Raw genomic sequence first — 15,454 nt, forward strand, 5'->3', positions numbered from 1 at the left:
TTTTATCCTAATATTTCACGAAGGATTCTTTAGGTTGAAGAATTTACTTGATATTTTAATTAGATTGGTGTTATTGGTATCCAAATACCTATATATACAGACACTACGTACCTTCTGCCGGTTGTGTGCGAGACGTCATTTCTATTGCCTTACTAATTGCGCTATTAAGTAGCGTATACGTTAGTAATTCAGTGCAATGTTTGCACTATTCATCTGCATTCGTCTTAGTATGTCACTCTAACATGGAACATGGTGCTTCAAATACTGCACCACTCGTTCACGCAGTCCTACTTCAGCAAAATAACGACCCGTGTACAGCGGGCATGCGAATTAATTCGTAGGTAACAAGTTGAACCGTTTTTGTTTAATCCCCAGCTCGACGGATGACTACCGTCTCTGCTGTCTCTTTGACAGTGCCGATCAATGCTCACAAGCTTCGATGTCCTCGCTAGACTCCTGCACCAGACTCATGCCTAACAACGTCCTGCGAATCGCCATGTGGGTACTCGGGTTCGGTGCCCTCTTCGGCAACACCATGGTTATTTTCATCCGATGCCGCAAGAAGCGATCGAACACGAGGAATCATGCGCAAGTTTTTTTCATCTCGAACTTAGCCATCGCTGATTGGTTCATGGGTATTTTCATGATCATTATAGCATCAGCTGATACCTATTACGGGGAATACTACTTCCTCAAAGCGCCGCACTGGAGAAGCTCTGGTCTCTGCAGGTTTGCAGGTGCCCTTGCCATCCTATCAAGTGAGAGCTCTGTGTTCTTTTTGACGATCATCACCGTCGATCGATTCCTGAGTGTCGTGTTCCCGTTCAGCAGATTCAAATTCCACTCCGAGTCGGCGCGGGTTTGTGTCGGCATCACATGGGTCATCACTATCATCATCAGCCTGGGGCCCGTGGTGATTGGCTCATTCGTGCCTGGGTTCTACGGGCTATCCGACGTCTGCATCGGTCTGCCCCTGAGCGTAGATTCAACAGGGACGGGAACTCTAGTCTACGATCACACCCTAGCCATACCTGTCTTTACGCCTAACAATGACGGGAGCCTCCAGCCATCTTGGATTTATTCCATAGTACTTTTCTTGGGTATCAACCTCATCTGCTTCTTATTCATCCTCATCTGTTACATCATCATCTTCGTCCAGGTGAGAAAATCAGCAAACAGCATCGGGAAGGACCGCAAAACGGGATCCCCGCACGACCAGGAGGTGAGGATCGCCTTCAAGATGGCCATCATCGTCGGCACCGATTTCTTGTGCTGGATGCCAGTCATCATCATGGGGATCCTCTCCCAGGCCAGGCTGGTCGAGCTCCCTGTCTCGCTCTACGCCTGGTCGGCCGTCTTCATCTTGCCCATCAACTCTACCTTGAATCCTTATCTCTACACATTCACGGAGTTCATCGGTCAGAAGAAGAAGAGGGCTAATGCGAGTCAGAAGTCGATGAAGACAATCAGTACAGTGGTTGCAAATAAAAGCAGCGAACACGACACCAGATTATAGATTTTTTTTTCTCATGGTGTTAAAACACAGTTTGATCTCGTGTTGGCTAAATAAATTGCACAAAATGAGATGTCAGTGTGCAAAAAAAGAAGAAAACAGCTCACAAACACAGTCACACGCACACGCACGCACACACACGCACACACACGCACACATACACATGCTCCATGCAGCAAAAAATAATATCTGATCACCAGGACAGGTGTAAGGTGGTCTAGTATACGTCGTCGGACTGACGATCACAGGATTCGCGGTTCGAGTTCCATCGAGGTAACTAATGCCTGTCCTTTAATAGACATTGCATTAATCTAGATTTGCCACTCTTCACCCAGGTGTTAAATGGTACCGGCAGGGAGGAATTCCATGAATGTTGTGAGCACTAATACAGTAGCTTAGAAGAGCCGGGGTAATATTGGAGCGCCTTGAGCACCTTAAGTGGTGGAAAATTATGTGTGCTATACAAATATCCAATATTATTATTACTATTATTATTATTATTATTATTATTCCCAACTGGTGTAGAGATTACTCGATTAATTACTAGATAATTCCAGTTGATATTAGATCACTGAGACCACTTTGTTAGTAAAAGGATAACGTGTATAACTTGATGCACTCTTTCAGTAGAACAATGAAGTGGAAATCCACTCTGTCAGAAACCACATAAGGGATCACTTTGTTTTTAGTTGAAAAAGTCAATAAGCCTATTTTGTAATGTAACCAAATGTATGAAAATGTTTTGTGAATGGGTTACAATTTTACTTACCAATGCTCAAAGTTGTGTTTTTAATGGGGGTAAATCAACCGGATATTTTAAAGTTCAAAGGGGTGTAAGACAAGGAGATCCGTTATCTCCATATTTATTTATTTTATGCATAGAATGCTTAACTCACTGCATTAGAAATGATAAGTTGGTAAAAGGTATTTGTTTTGGAGAAACAGAAATAAAGATGATCTTATATGCAGATGACATGTCAATTTTTGTACGAGACATAAACTCGATTAACAGAATAGAGGTAATCATGGAAAATTTTAGGAAAATATCAGGACTAAAGATTAATGGAAATAAAACATTCATTTTACCCTTAGGATCTTCTGTTGGCTCTGCGACTGTGTATCCTTTTGGAAAGGAGGCACACATTTTAAAAATACTCGGTATATATTTTACATTAGATCCCAATGTGGCGGAAGAGATGAATTACAAAGAAATATTAAGCAAAATAAAGAAATTGTTAAATTGGTGGAAACAAAGAGATCTTACTTTGATAGGGAAAATTCATTTACTGAAAACATACGCATATTCAAAACTAATCTATGTAAGCTCTTTGACTCCAGTGCCTGAATGGGTTATAAAAGAAATTGATGAGATCTATTTTAATTTTCTATGGCGAGGTAAAGACAAAATTTAAAAAAGTACGATGTATTTTGATTACAAGCAAGGAGGATTAAAAATGCTCAACTTTCAACTTTTTGTGAAAGTATAAAAGGTGATGTGGATTAAAAGACTTGTAACAGGAAACCAGAGAGTTAAATGGAAAAAGTATTTCAAATTTTTAATGAGACCTTTCGGAGGAAATCTTATTTTTTACTGTAACTATTTACCTAACAAGATCGATATACAATTACCAAAATACTATCGGGATTTAATAAATATTTGGTTAGATATGAATGATTTTATTAAAAAAGATACAACTCACAAAGGGAATGAAATTTTTTTAAATAATAGGTTTATACACAATAGTGGAAAAACATACTTCAATGAAAATCTTTTCTTAAAAAATACTTATAGATTGTACCATATTATAGATGGAAAAGGAACATTAAAGTCGGAAACTTATTTCAGATGTATGGGACTAGAGGAAGAGGAAATATCAATGCTTAAAGAAATCTATGGTAATATACCTAAGGAATGGAAAATCGAATTAACAAAGAGGCAAATTTCATTTCATGATCTAAAAATAGAATTTATGTTCACAAAAAAAAAATTCCAATTTGAATCGGTTTGTTCGAAGAATCTGTACAGGGCATGCATACAAAAAATGCAAGACGTCCCTGTCAGTTTTCAGAATTACATTCATCATACAATCTGTCGGTTAAAGAAATTGAAAAGGTTTTTGTCCGACCAAGAATTAGTACTTTAGATAATAAACTAAGAGAATTTCAATTCAAAATGCTTTATAAAATTGTTTATGTCAATCGTTATTTATATAGGTTTCATTTCATATTAAGTGATAAATGCTCATTTTGTGGAAAAGAAGAGGAAACATATAGGCACATATTTTTTGAATGCGAAATGGTGAGAAAATTATGGGATCAATGTAGTGATAGTTTGGATATTCCAATCCTTAAAGATATGAGCTGGAAGGAAGTTCACATTGGATTAGACGAAATAACCGAAGATAGGCAAATGATTAATCACGTGGTTTTATTAATTAAATATATTTTGATATTTATTAGTAGGGAAAAAAAGAAGCCTCCAAGTATTGAAGAAATAAGAGAGAAAATATTCAAAAGTAAACAGGAAGAAAGAAAGAGTGCTACTGAACGAAATACGTTGACGCTCCACTATAAAAAATGGGAACATCTCAAGGTAAACATGGACAATATGCAAGAAAATGCAAGGGATGAGGAAAGGGGGGCCTGCCCGGTTCACAGCTGTGTGTGATTGACCGGTCTCGTTTCGTTTTTTTTTTTTTTTTTTTTTTTTTTTTTTTGTTGTTGTTTGTTTTGTTTTCTGTTTTTGTTTTGTGTTTGTAGTTGTTGGTTTTGTTTTTAACGGGGGTAGGGGATATAACAAACTTTATTCATTCGATATAACTAAGTTAATTGTAGTCTGTACTTTGTTCCAATATGTTATAAATTATAATATGTAATAGAGATACTAGTACTACAGAACAAAATATAGAGGGGGGGGGTTATAACAATATTAATTCATTCAATTTAATTGAGATTACTGTATTTTGTACTCTGTAATTGGTTCCAATATGTTATATATTACAATTTGTATGAATTAATATTATTTATTGAGTGAATACAATAAAGAATATTACAAATCAAATATATTACATCATATCGAATATCAAATGTAAATTCATATCAAAAACTCAGAAGTTCAAATATATTTCTGTTGAAAAACATATATAGCTCCCATGATTTACTTCTGTTTTGACTTTACAATCGTGAGATTCGAACCAGATGTCCGCATAGTTACCTGCGGTATACTGCAACACCAACACCAACACCGAACTTGAAATCATGAATTTCCCAATCCCTAGGGGCTGGTGTTGGTGAATGGGAAAATAACACGTAAATCGTTAACACCAACCGCGATACTCGGTTCAGCAGACGACATTCAACACCAGCCTCAACACAGACTAGCGGAAAAAAGTCATATTTCCTGAGGTCAATCCCAACACCAGCCTGATTTCAAGTTCGGTGTTGTGGCTGGTGTTGGTGTTCTCACAACACCAACACCAGCTTTCAACACCGTATTTGAAATCACTCAGTGAAACCCTAAAAAACTGTTCCTACTGTGGATATTCATTTGTACCTTGAATCTGTAACTGAAATCACTGCATTTGATCATCAAAACTAAATTCGTTATAAAATTAATTGTTATCATACCGATGATAGCTCAGTTAAAGCCTATCTGCACTAGTTTGGCCAGGAGGGATTAGACCTCCCTGCATGGTCACTTGCAGGTGGTTATATCATCAAATCATCTCTCAATTATCATAAGAAAAAGGGAAACATAGGGGACCAACGGGTACCGCTTAGGAATGGTTTGCTATATAGAGGGCGCAAGTAGCTATGTAGTGCAGTCCCGATTAAGGAACAAACAAAGCATAAAAGACACAACACTCGGCTCTGGCGTACATACAAAACTTTCGTCGGTGGGAAGAGGGGGGGGGGGGGTGGCACTCACCTATTTTGCCACAATATAAGAGGTCACGGTTGTCCACAAAATAATGTTGCGTTTAAAAAAAAAATCAAATTTAAAACCATTTCATAAATGTACACTGTTGGTCATAATGGTGGAATAATTTTTTTCTTAACCCCAATTTATTGATTGATTTTGACAATGATTTATTCCTAATAGATCTAGATAATAGTATACATTCTCAGATTTTATTGAATGACAATTGGGGAGTGTTTATTTTGCGTGACTGCTAAAGCATGTGTGTGCTACAATGCTAATCAACTAGGGGACCTAACTGACAGTAATGGGGATTAATACCTCATAAAATGGCACTAATATAGCACATTGACACGGTTTTGATCATGGGGGCTCACAGTAACCAGGCCTTTGCTTAGCCAATGAATCATGACTGTACGCAGCGGGCGCTAGGGTACGTCGACGCCCCCACAAAAACAAAAAAACAAAGAAAATGCAATAAATTTTCAATACTTCATTGCAGTTTGCCCCGACCCCCAACATACAAAATCTTCTATGTGGGCATGCCTTGAACCATAATGCATGGCCCTACAGAGCATTTTTTCCTGTTGGGGACGGGGGGGGGGGGGGGGAATGCAATGAATTATTGAACATTTATTGCATTTTCTTTGTTTTTTTAAAGGTCGTGTTAAGAGCTAGTCGAGGTAAATATGGCGGGCTATAAGGCGGGCCAAGCATGCCACTATCCGTACAACTATACAACTATACGTCTATCCAGCCGGCCAATCAGAACGCAGGAAACTGTACAACTATACCAGTGGCGGATTCAGGGGGGCACAGGGGGCACATGCCCCCCTCCCCCGGTAAAAAGGGTAGGGAAAGGGGGAAGGGGGTAAGAAAAAGGGAAAAGGAGAAAAAGGAGGAGGAAAAAAAAAGGAGGGAAAAGGAAAGAAAAAGGAAAAGAGAAAGAGGAAAAAAAGAGGGAGGAGAGAAAAGGGAAGAGGAGAACAAGGAGGGGGAAAGGAAGAAAGGGGAAGAAGAGAGAGAGAGAGAGAGAGAGAGAGAAGAGATAAAAGGCTTTCCCCCTCCTTTTTCTCCTCTTCCATTTTCTCTCCTTCCTATTTTCTTCTTCTTTCTCTCTTCCCTTTTCCCTCTCCTTTTCTTTCCCCCTCCTTTTTCTCCCTTTCTCCCTTTTTCTTTCCCTCTTCCCCTTTCCCCCTATTTTTTTTACCAGGGGATGGGGGCACGTGTCCCCTGTGCCCCCTGAATCCGCCACTGGTATAGTTATATGGATGTACAGTTTACAGTATTATTTAGATATATTAATTCATCTCATGTATTACAAAAATAATAACGTTACGTGGAAAAAAGTTAGTGTTCGGATCGAAAAAAAAGGCCCTCTCAATACCCGTACAGCTGGAGACGGACGCGTACGCGTCTGTCCGTTCCATATGTTTTAGTTTTGACTCCATATTTATCTTTTACGTCATTGTATTTACATAACTGATTTAGATGAATAGTTAGAAAGTAGAATATGAAACACAAAAAGAGTTATTTAAACATTGACAGGTCTATGATACGAAGAAAAAAGGCATTATGAGACAGCTATATTATTGCATGTTATTATTTATGATTCAAGGCTTTGGATTATTGGTTTTGTTGATGAAGATGATTACATGGCGATGTATTGTAGTTATTCATATAATAATATTATTAGGCCTATAGTAGGCCTATTCATAAAGACCTAGGACTATTCCTTTTGAATAAAATTTGCGATACGCCGCGTTTTACTTGGCTACAAATAACTGACCTTACTCTCAATTACCAATTACTAATTACCAGTGCCGGAACTCTGACAATACGCTTTTTATTTTATCAATGTGACCAATTTAGCGAATCATACATGTATTGACCTCCTCTTTTATGAAACGCTTATCTCAGCTGCCTGGACCGGACCCCGCCCTAAGAGGAACAAACGAATGTAAAGAAGTAACTAAGATTACCGTTTTGAAAGAAGAGGATGTAGGCCTAACATATGTCAATCTACATGACAATACAAACAACCACTCTAACTTATATACCTTTACGAGGGCATGTAACCCTTTTAGAGCAGATTTGAGTAAAATGTCTTGATCAACCTAAAGCCGGTCTTGGTTTGAGCGGGCATATGAAATATCCAAATGTTATGTTCTGAAAAACGACCCCTATACTCTTCCTCCCTCTCACCATGGAAAATCACTCTTGTCTTGAGTAACTCCGGCGGTATAGCCACGAATATGAGACTTTTCCTGGGCAAAGATACTACCATTGTTGAAGAAAAAAATGCAAGGCAACATAAAAACAAGTTTTCTGGCAATGAAGAAAAGCGAGTGCAAGATGAAGAAAATAATTGTTACTATCATTACTATTTTATTACAATATTGGAAGCATCATCATCATCATCATCATCATCATCATCATCATCATCATTTCATGTATACATGTACATGCCATCTACAGAACTGATCACGAAACGAGGATTAACACAGTTTTATTGACACGATAGGTTGAACGAGAACACAAATGGAGACGAAGACAAATATATTGATTTCTCACGAGGGATAACCAAAACCAGTCTAGATGTTCAATGGTTATCCTGATAAATGGGATTTGTGTGTCATTTTATTCCATAAAATATATTTAGGCAATAGTGGTAAGATGGTAATATGATAAGGCACACGACGGCTTTTTTTCAGATGGCAGTTCTGTCTGAATAATCATGATCCCCCCCCCCCCCATTGAAAAAAATAAAAGGCCGACATAGATTTACAAATGTTTTGCCTTATTTGTTTTTCATATGTGTTCTATTAACATGATATATTACCATTATCGATTATCGAAAGGGGGATGGTAACACGACTAGCTTTTTATTATTGATTGCTATCATTTTTGTCCTTGCCCCCGAATCGCGGTTATTTGTTTTATAGATATTGGTCTTGTTTTAGCGTGCCTATATGTTTCTCATCATTGTCCACCTGTTGTGCTTTTGTTTGCACTTCTTTCTTTATTGTTTCGTAACATATAATGAATTACTATATTTTCAATATCATTTATTTTCGAATAAATAAAAGAATACCAAGACTACGGTGATTAACTCCTTATTAGCCACACCCTTTGAAAAATTTTTTAAAAAACACACAACAACAACGCGATGCGGAGATAAAACACACTGAAGCACAATTCCAATTTCACGAAATTCCTGACGTATTCAGAGAGGGAGGGGAGGAGGGAGACAGAGAGAGAGAGACAGACAAACAGACGGAGACAGACAGAGATAGCTAGATAAATAGATAGAAAGAGAGAGAGAGATGATTGTGATGAATTATGATTTTGTTCTAATCTCTGTCATTCATTTAGTTCTTTACATTACAAACAAAACAAATCAAATATGCGTACAAACATTCAAAGAATATGGTATTGAGATACAGCAACCTCAGGCGCGTACGCAGGGGGGGGGGGGGTGGTTTTGGGGGTCGAACCCCCTCCCCCCTCAATTTGTTTTTGTTTTGTGTATTTTGGAGGAAATCCCCCCTAATTGTTTTGTTAATTAAAAAAAAAAAAAATAATAATAATAATGTGGTAATGGGTGACCCAAAAGAGGTGTCCTTACCCCCCCCCCCCCCCCCCAACGGAACGAAATATCGATCGGCCAAATTTTAGGGACAAAACAAAAAATGTGCATTCTGGAATCTCTATCTCTCGATCGCACACGATGTGAATGATGTTTATCATGACTTCTCGGAGACATCATGACATTTATTATTATCTTGTTTTTCACGATATTATCACCCGCGTTCTTTTTATCAGACATGATCGAGGCACTACTTTGTTCCTCTTCAGTTGCATTAACAACTGCTGGGTTTACTCAGATACCCCGATCTGTTCCTTCCTGTGCATAAATTGACTCTCTGATCGATTCAACAGTCACCTTCCTACTTCCCGAATACACACTTCCATCTGAAAATGAGAAGCTCGGTCGTGACACATTGTTGTACGATGTTCCTCAAGATAATTTACAAGGAGTGTCAAGTCTGACAGACATGACCGCTATACAAGAACCCACTATTATTATCATTATATATAATAAATTTCTTGTCATGATGATATGCTTTTTGCATGACATGGGCGCATCAATTTACTTGATTATGTGACATACCTAGCCACCTTTTACTGTTTCATGCACCAAGCTTTAGTTGTCACTTCTCTTTAATTCGACAGCAAAATCTTAATTTTCCAATGAAGGAAAATTATAGCTGAGAATGAAAAATCGTATTTCGCGAAAAAACAACATAGCAGGATTACTTTTTTTATATTGATTTTTGTTCAAAAATTAAAAAAGAAATTCACATACTTTTATTTCAGAAATGTTATCAATATGTTATCACAGTATATCAAAATCTCAACAAATTGGATGCAAATTCTATATCACTTCATCCACCTAACTATACCTTGACTACTATGTGCCGCACAGGTTTTCAAAAAGTATGGTGTTTAGACCCTTCCTTTAAAGACACGGTCCATTATATCTGGAAGGAAAACGTGCGACTCACAATTTTTTTTAATCGTTGATCTCTTAAGAGCATTCCTTTTTTTTGGGGGGGGGAGGGGATCCCCGCGTGGAAGAAGGCCTCAGCTAGCTCTCCCTCCCTCCTCCCCCATCTCTCCCTCTCTCTCTTTCTCACACACACACTCTTACTATTTCCTCTTTCTCAGCTCCCCCTCTCTTCTTTCTTTAGCTTCTAGCCCTTCTGTTTCTGTATACTGTTAAAAATATATCTTCCCGTCCACCTAACTCCCTCAAATCTCCCTTATTATTCCCCTCTCTCTCCATAATACTTTCTTCCCAATGATACCCCTCCTTCCCCCTCCATTTTCCCCTATTTCCCTTTCCCCTTTCTCTTTATTACCCCGCGTACTATACCCTTTTGCTTAAACTCTTATGAAATTAGGTGCCTGCACACACTTTCTCTGTCTCCTCCTTCTTTCTTTCCCTTCCCCTCCTCTTTCCTGTTCTTTCACTTGTTTCCTTCTTCATCCTTGTCTATCCTATTCTTTTCCCTTTTGCCTCTCTGTCCTTGAATTAAACTCGATATTTCCCCCTTTTTTTCATTCTTGAATACAGTTTGATTTTGCCTAAAAGGGGAACTAGAGCTTCACAAGTTCTGTTTCTTTTATAGGTTCCTCCGCTTTTTCTCAAATAAAGATGAAAATACTGTATTTTCTACAACTCTTTGATAATGATGCAATATATATGTTCACTAAATAAATATGTACATCATTTGGTAATTGCAACGTTATTATTGTACCGATTTTGATCAAGCACTGTTTTGTTTTGTTTCATGTTTTATTATGTATGTAATCTGAGAAAGTGGAAATATATTTGAATATTGAACTATTGCACCCCACTAGCCACCTCTACCTGTCTTTACACTTTGTCGTTTAATATTTCTGACCCTTCAGATATCGTTTGACAACCGAATAACTAGCGAAGCAGCAATACACTTTTAATTCATGACGGGGGTAGGGAGTGAGGGCTTATGTCAAATGGCTTAATTGGAAGTGGTTCGTCTCCAATTGCTATCTGGAGTACTGCCAACATTATGAATATTCTATCAGTGATTTTTTACAGAATTATTGTAAGATAAAACGTTCCCCCGCCAGCAATTTTAGATTAATCGGGGGATCCAACCCCAACCCTCATCGCCAACGGCAATGTATGTCCTAAAGTCCAAGTAGACGAGAAAGTTTAATTTCAGTCCGGCAAAGCAGAAATCAGCAAATAATCTAAATTAGAATTAGGCATCGCAATTACGTTTATTGTGAAAGTAGCATTATTTTCATAGGTAATCAACGTTGATTCCGTCATGTCGTGATAAAATCAAAATGGCAATTCGAGCCCCTGAGCGAAAAAAAAAGGAGACAAACAAAAAGGAGGGGGAGGGGTAGAAGAATAAGAAGGAAAACAAACAAAAAATGAAAAAAGAAGTAAAGAAGGAGAAGTAGAAGGAATAGTACTTAGTTTGAAACATTATACCTGTAATATCGCCATCCCAATATTCATGAATCTGACTCTATAAGAAGAGTAACGGTGGTCAGTAATGGTTTAAGGCATAAAGCAACAAACAAATTGGGATAAAACTGGAAATATTCCTGGAAAAGGACAGGTTTTGCACACGCACACCTACACACACGCGCAAACAAAAAAACACACACACACATACAAACGTTGCTTTGACAATTGCTCCCGACTTTTTTGCGTCAAAGTTGTAGGGTTAGGGGTTTTAAGGTTACAATCAGGCTTTAGGTTAGGTTAGGAGTTTTGATATAGGGTAAGGTATAACGTTGGGTTTAGGGTTAAAGGAATAGTTGAGTTCTTGTTTCAGACCGTAAATGCCTTCAAAGTGCATGATTATTGCTCTTATTCTTATTTATGACATTTCTAGTGTGTCCTTTTAAGACCTAAAGTTGCTATGAAGGTAATTTTCGACACCAACATGTGTGAAATTTAGACAATACAATCATACTACTTTAGCTCCACTTTAACAAAAATACGGTGACCGTTAATGAATCAATTAATTAATAATTAAAAAAAACACGGGCCTGCCGGTTGAGAGTGCCAAAACGAAAAAGCCAACAAAAAGCCAACGTCGGCATTGGCTGGAATAAAACGATTTTTCAACAGCTGGTTCAAATTATCGAACAAATATTAGAAATTGTGATATTTATGGATATTTCAGCCGTCTCTAACCGATTTTGATTAAACAAAAATGATTTTGTCATTTAAATTGTATGTTCTTTCAAATTTGACACTCAGTTTTTCAAAATCTCACCAACAAATTGTTTAATGTAGCGCCCTCTGCAACAAAGCTCAATTATTCTTAACAATATTGGTCAGTGTTGGCAATTATCACGGAGCAAAATCTGTATTCTGACGAGCAAGCTGAAAAGGGAATCCGTTTCGGTTGGTGCTTTTGTAGGTTATCAAGTCATTGAATACAATAATAACATTCTTTACGAAAGAAAGAGAATCTATAAAGCTTTTGTGAATTGTGAAAAGTCACTTACCATGGAAAAGTATGAGGATAGCTAACATATAAAGGACACACAAATCCCGAGTAAATTATTGATAAGAGAAGTGGGGTTTTTGTCCACAAGCTATTAGACGGATGTCACAACTGGGCAAACTCAGTTGACTATAATCGGTGTCTATTTAAGACTCTCTGATCATCTCACAGGAGGATTTACACAATAAACAATGAATTCAAATTGTGTAAAGTGTATCAAAGAAAATCATCTCCTTATCTGTATTCCTTTATTTCTTATAACAATAGAAATACATGTTTATCGTGTTAAAATCTGGAGATATAAACTAAATAACCCACTTCAGTGATGCAATCACCTACAAGATGTGAGATTAAAACGGTTGTTCATCTAGAATGAAGAAATCATAGCTGTAACTTTTGCTGAAACTCCAGTTGTTCTTTGCTAAAGCCCGACTGCAATGACCACCATAACGAAGGTGTTGCTTCGTGTTGCTTCATCTAGTACCACCTTCAACTCTTTTTAGTAGCTACTGGTATAGGGATCCACCCATTGTAGCATGAAACTTGGACAGCTAGAGGACCATCTAAAATTAAACGTTAACCCAAGCTATAAATATTCTATGGAATGATACCAATATATTCATTATCTACTTATATCTTATGGCAAGAACTATAATAATCATCAGTCAATACAATAAAATACATAACAGAAAGAAAGGCTTCTGTCATAATGAATTACATATATTGCATACAAATATCCTTTCAAAATTTGAAAGAGCCTGAATTACAGAGTTCATATCCTGAGAACATGTACTTTCATTTATCTTCATAATTGAACAAAATAATGTATAAAGAGTGACATTAATTTACTTTAGAGAAATGATTTGCAGTCTTCATTCTATATCTCTAAGGCCAAAAAAAATAGATGTTGTATTGTCCTTTAATACCGACCGACCCAAAAGTCTTCGAAATCTACGGTCGGCTTTTAAAACAAGTTTTTTTTTATTATCGTTTTTAAGATTTTTTTTTTAAAGTATTAAAAACTGAGAGTATCAGCCCAAAGAGGGAGTAAAAAAAAGTTTTAAAAAAAAAGATTTCCGACCGACCGACCGATTTTTGTTGGCACCATAAGGGCAATACAACATCTTTTTTAAGGCCTAATACAAAGGTTCACTTGTGACCTTGCCTCTTTCAATGACAAATGAACACGTCTAATTTATCATAAGGAAGAAGGAATACAAATATGGATTCAACTCACAATTTGACTTGGTTGACTAAATGCAGGGAATCGGGGCAGGCCACAATGTCGGTTCTGGTGATCTTGACACTCCATGGACTTGGACTTGCAACGCAAAATGATTCGCCGCTAAATATTTCTCACAAACTGGGCCCCCTATTTGGCCCCTTTGCCTTGGCGCCGGCTGGATCTGCCCCTGAGCCTAACTACCCAATGCATTCAACCCAATTCTTTAATCTACATATGCCTAACAATAAGAGTTTAGCATTGCGGGGGAACAGAAAAGGGAATCCGTGTCGGATGGTGATTTTGAAGGTTATCGAGTCATTGATTACAATAATACGAATCTTCATGCAAGAAAAGAGAAATTATAAAGCTTTTTCACCTTTTGTATAATTGTGAAAAAATTACTTACCATGGAAAAGTATGGGCATAGCTAACACAATGGCCCGAATTCACAAAGCAAGGTTTGAGCTCAGACCAAGGTTTGAGCACAAACCTCCTTTTGTTTCGCCAAACCCCCTTTTGGTCTTTACAAACCAGGTTTGTAAAAAACGCGTAAAACGCGTCATATGACGTACGAAAACCAAGGTTTGTCGACAAACCTCCTTTGTGAATTCGGGCCAACGTGTATTAAGCGAACTTATAAAGGACACAAAAATCCCGAGGAAATTTGGGAAATTTGTTAATGAATGGAGTGGTTTTTATTACACAAGCTATAATACGGACTGTGAGTTATTAGTAGAAGAAGAAGCAGAAGAAGGAGAAGAAGAAGAAGAAGAAGAAGAAGAAGAAGAAGAAGAAGAAGAAAAAGAGAAGGAGGAAAAGGGTTGTTTTTTTTTTGGGGGGGGGGGGAGAAAAATGAAGAAGAAAAAAAGCAGACGAAAAATACAAATCTCGTTCTATTTCAAAAACTGGGACGCCCTCACTTGAGTGGAGCCGTACAGCTCTGATCTACCACTAGTCAGCTTACTGCTCTAGTTTCAAGCATCAGTAAGTACAAGCTACTGACAGTTTCAAGCAAACAATTAATAGTTCCCAGCTCTCCATACGCGTTGAACACACCGTGCGGATTAGTTGCGTTTTGCTTTTTGGATCTGGAGGCAGTGATCGTCAGAGTACGCTGTCCACTTACCAAGCTGAAGTGGTAGAATCATGTTTTGTGTTTTTCGTCTCGTGTTTACCCATCTTTTTCTTGGAGTCTTGCTGTTGGGATTCCAGACACATGGACAACTGACTTCTGTTACGAGTGAGTCTATACTTATCTAACTTTGTTTGCAATTATAATAATGGTTGAGTAATTATGAAGTATGTGCCTAGTACCCAGCCAGATAAACCTACTATAGTATAGAGCAATACGATATTAGTACTATAGTAGCACACTAGGAACCGAAAGAAATCCCTTTATTCTTTTTTGCAGATAAATACTGTTGTTGTCATCTATTTGACTGTAACGAGATATTCTTTCTTCATCAAATCATTTTCTCAATGACAATATTTGTGTAATTATTGTGCGCCGATACGTCCCGTATAACTACTTCACCACCTAAATTTACAACTTAAGTTTAACTAATTTCGCAAATGCAAACTTATCTTATGATATTCTTTTACTTGAACTTCTTCGTTAATACTCAACAGGATTAATAAGTTGAGGATGTTTTTTTCCAATACAAAGTATGAAACATATGCATACATGTAAAATACAAGCATATAATATGAGTAAA

General features: G+C 37.5%; 2 protein-coding genes across 8 annotated transcripts in view; both read left to right on the forward strand.

Moving 5' to 3' along the window:
- Nucleotides 1-4,226, forward strand: part of LOC115922752 (G-protein coupled receptor GRL101-like) — a 52,611-nt gene extending 48,385 nt beyond the window's left edge. For all 5 annotated transcript variants that reach the window (XM_030982297.1, XM_030982299.1, XM_030982296.1 and 2 more), the window contains one exon: nucleotides 376-4,226. In XM_030982297.1, coding sequence (XP_030838157.1) covers nucleotides 376-1,516 — 1,141 coding nt within the window. In that variant the 3' untranslated portion in view covers nucleotides 1,517-4,226. The remainder of the gene's footprint in view (nucleotides 1-375) is intronic.
- A 10,450-nt stretch (nucleotides 4,227-14,676) lies between these two features.
- LOC580450 (G-protein coupled receptor GRL101) overlaps nucleotides 14,677-15,454 on the forward strand; it is a 37,037-nt gene continuing 36,259 nt past the window's right edge. Inside the window, exon 1 of one of the 3 annotated variants that reach the window (XM_030982301.1) lies at nucleotides 14,677-14,979. In XM_030982301.1, the coding sequence (XP_030838161.1) occupies nucleotides 14,886-14,979 (94 nt within the window). In that variant the 5' untranslated portion in view covers nucleotides 14,677-14,885. The remainder of the gene's footprint in view (nucleotides 14,980-15,454) is intronic. The other 2 variants (XM_030982302.1, XM_030982300.1) reach the window with 2 other exon arrangements.

Source organism: Strongylocentrotus purpuratus, unplaced genomic scaffold, assembly GCF_000002235.5.
Source record: "Strongylocentrotus purpuratus isolate Spur 01 unplaced genomic scaffold, Spur_5.0 spur5_scaffold_12, whole genome shotgun sequence".
Lineage (NCBI taxonomy): Eukaryota > Metazoa > Echinodermata > Echinoidea > Camarodonta > Strongylocentrotidae > Strongylocentrotus > Strongylocentrotus purpuratus.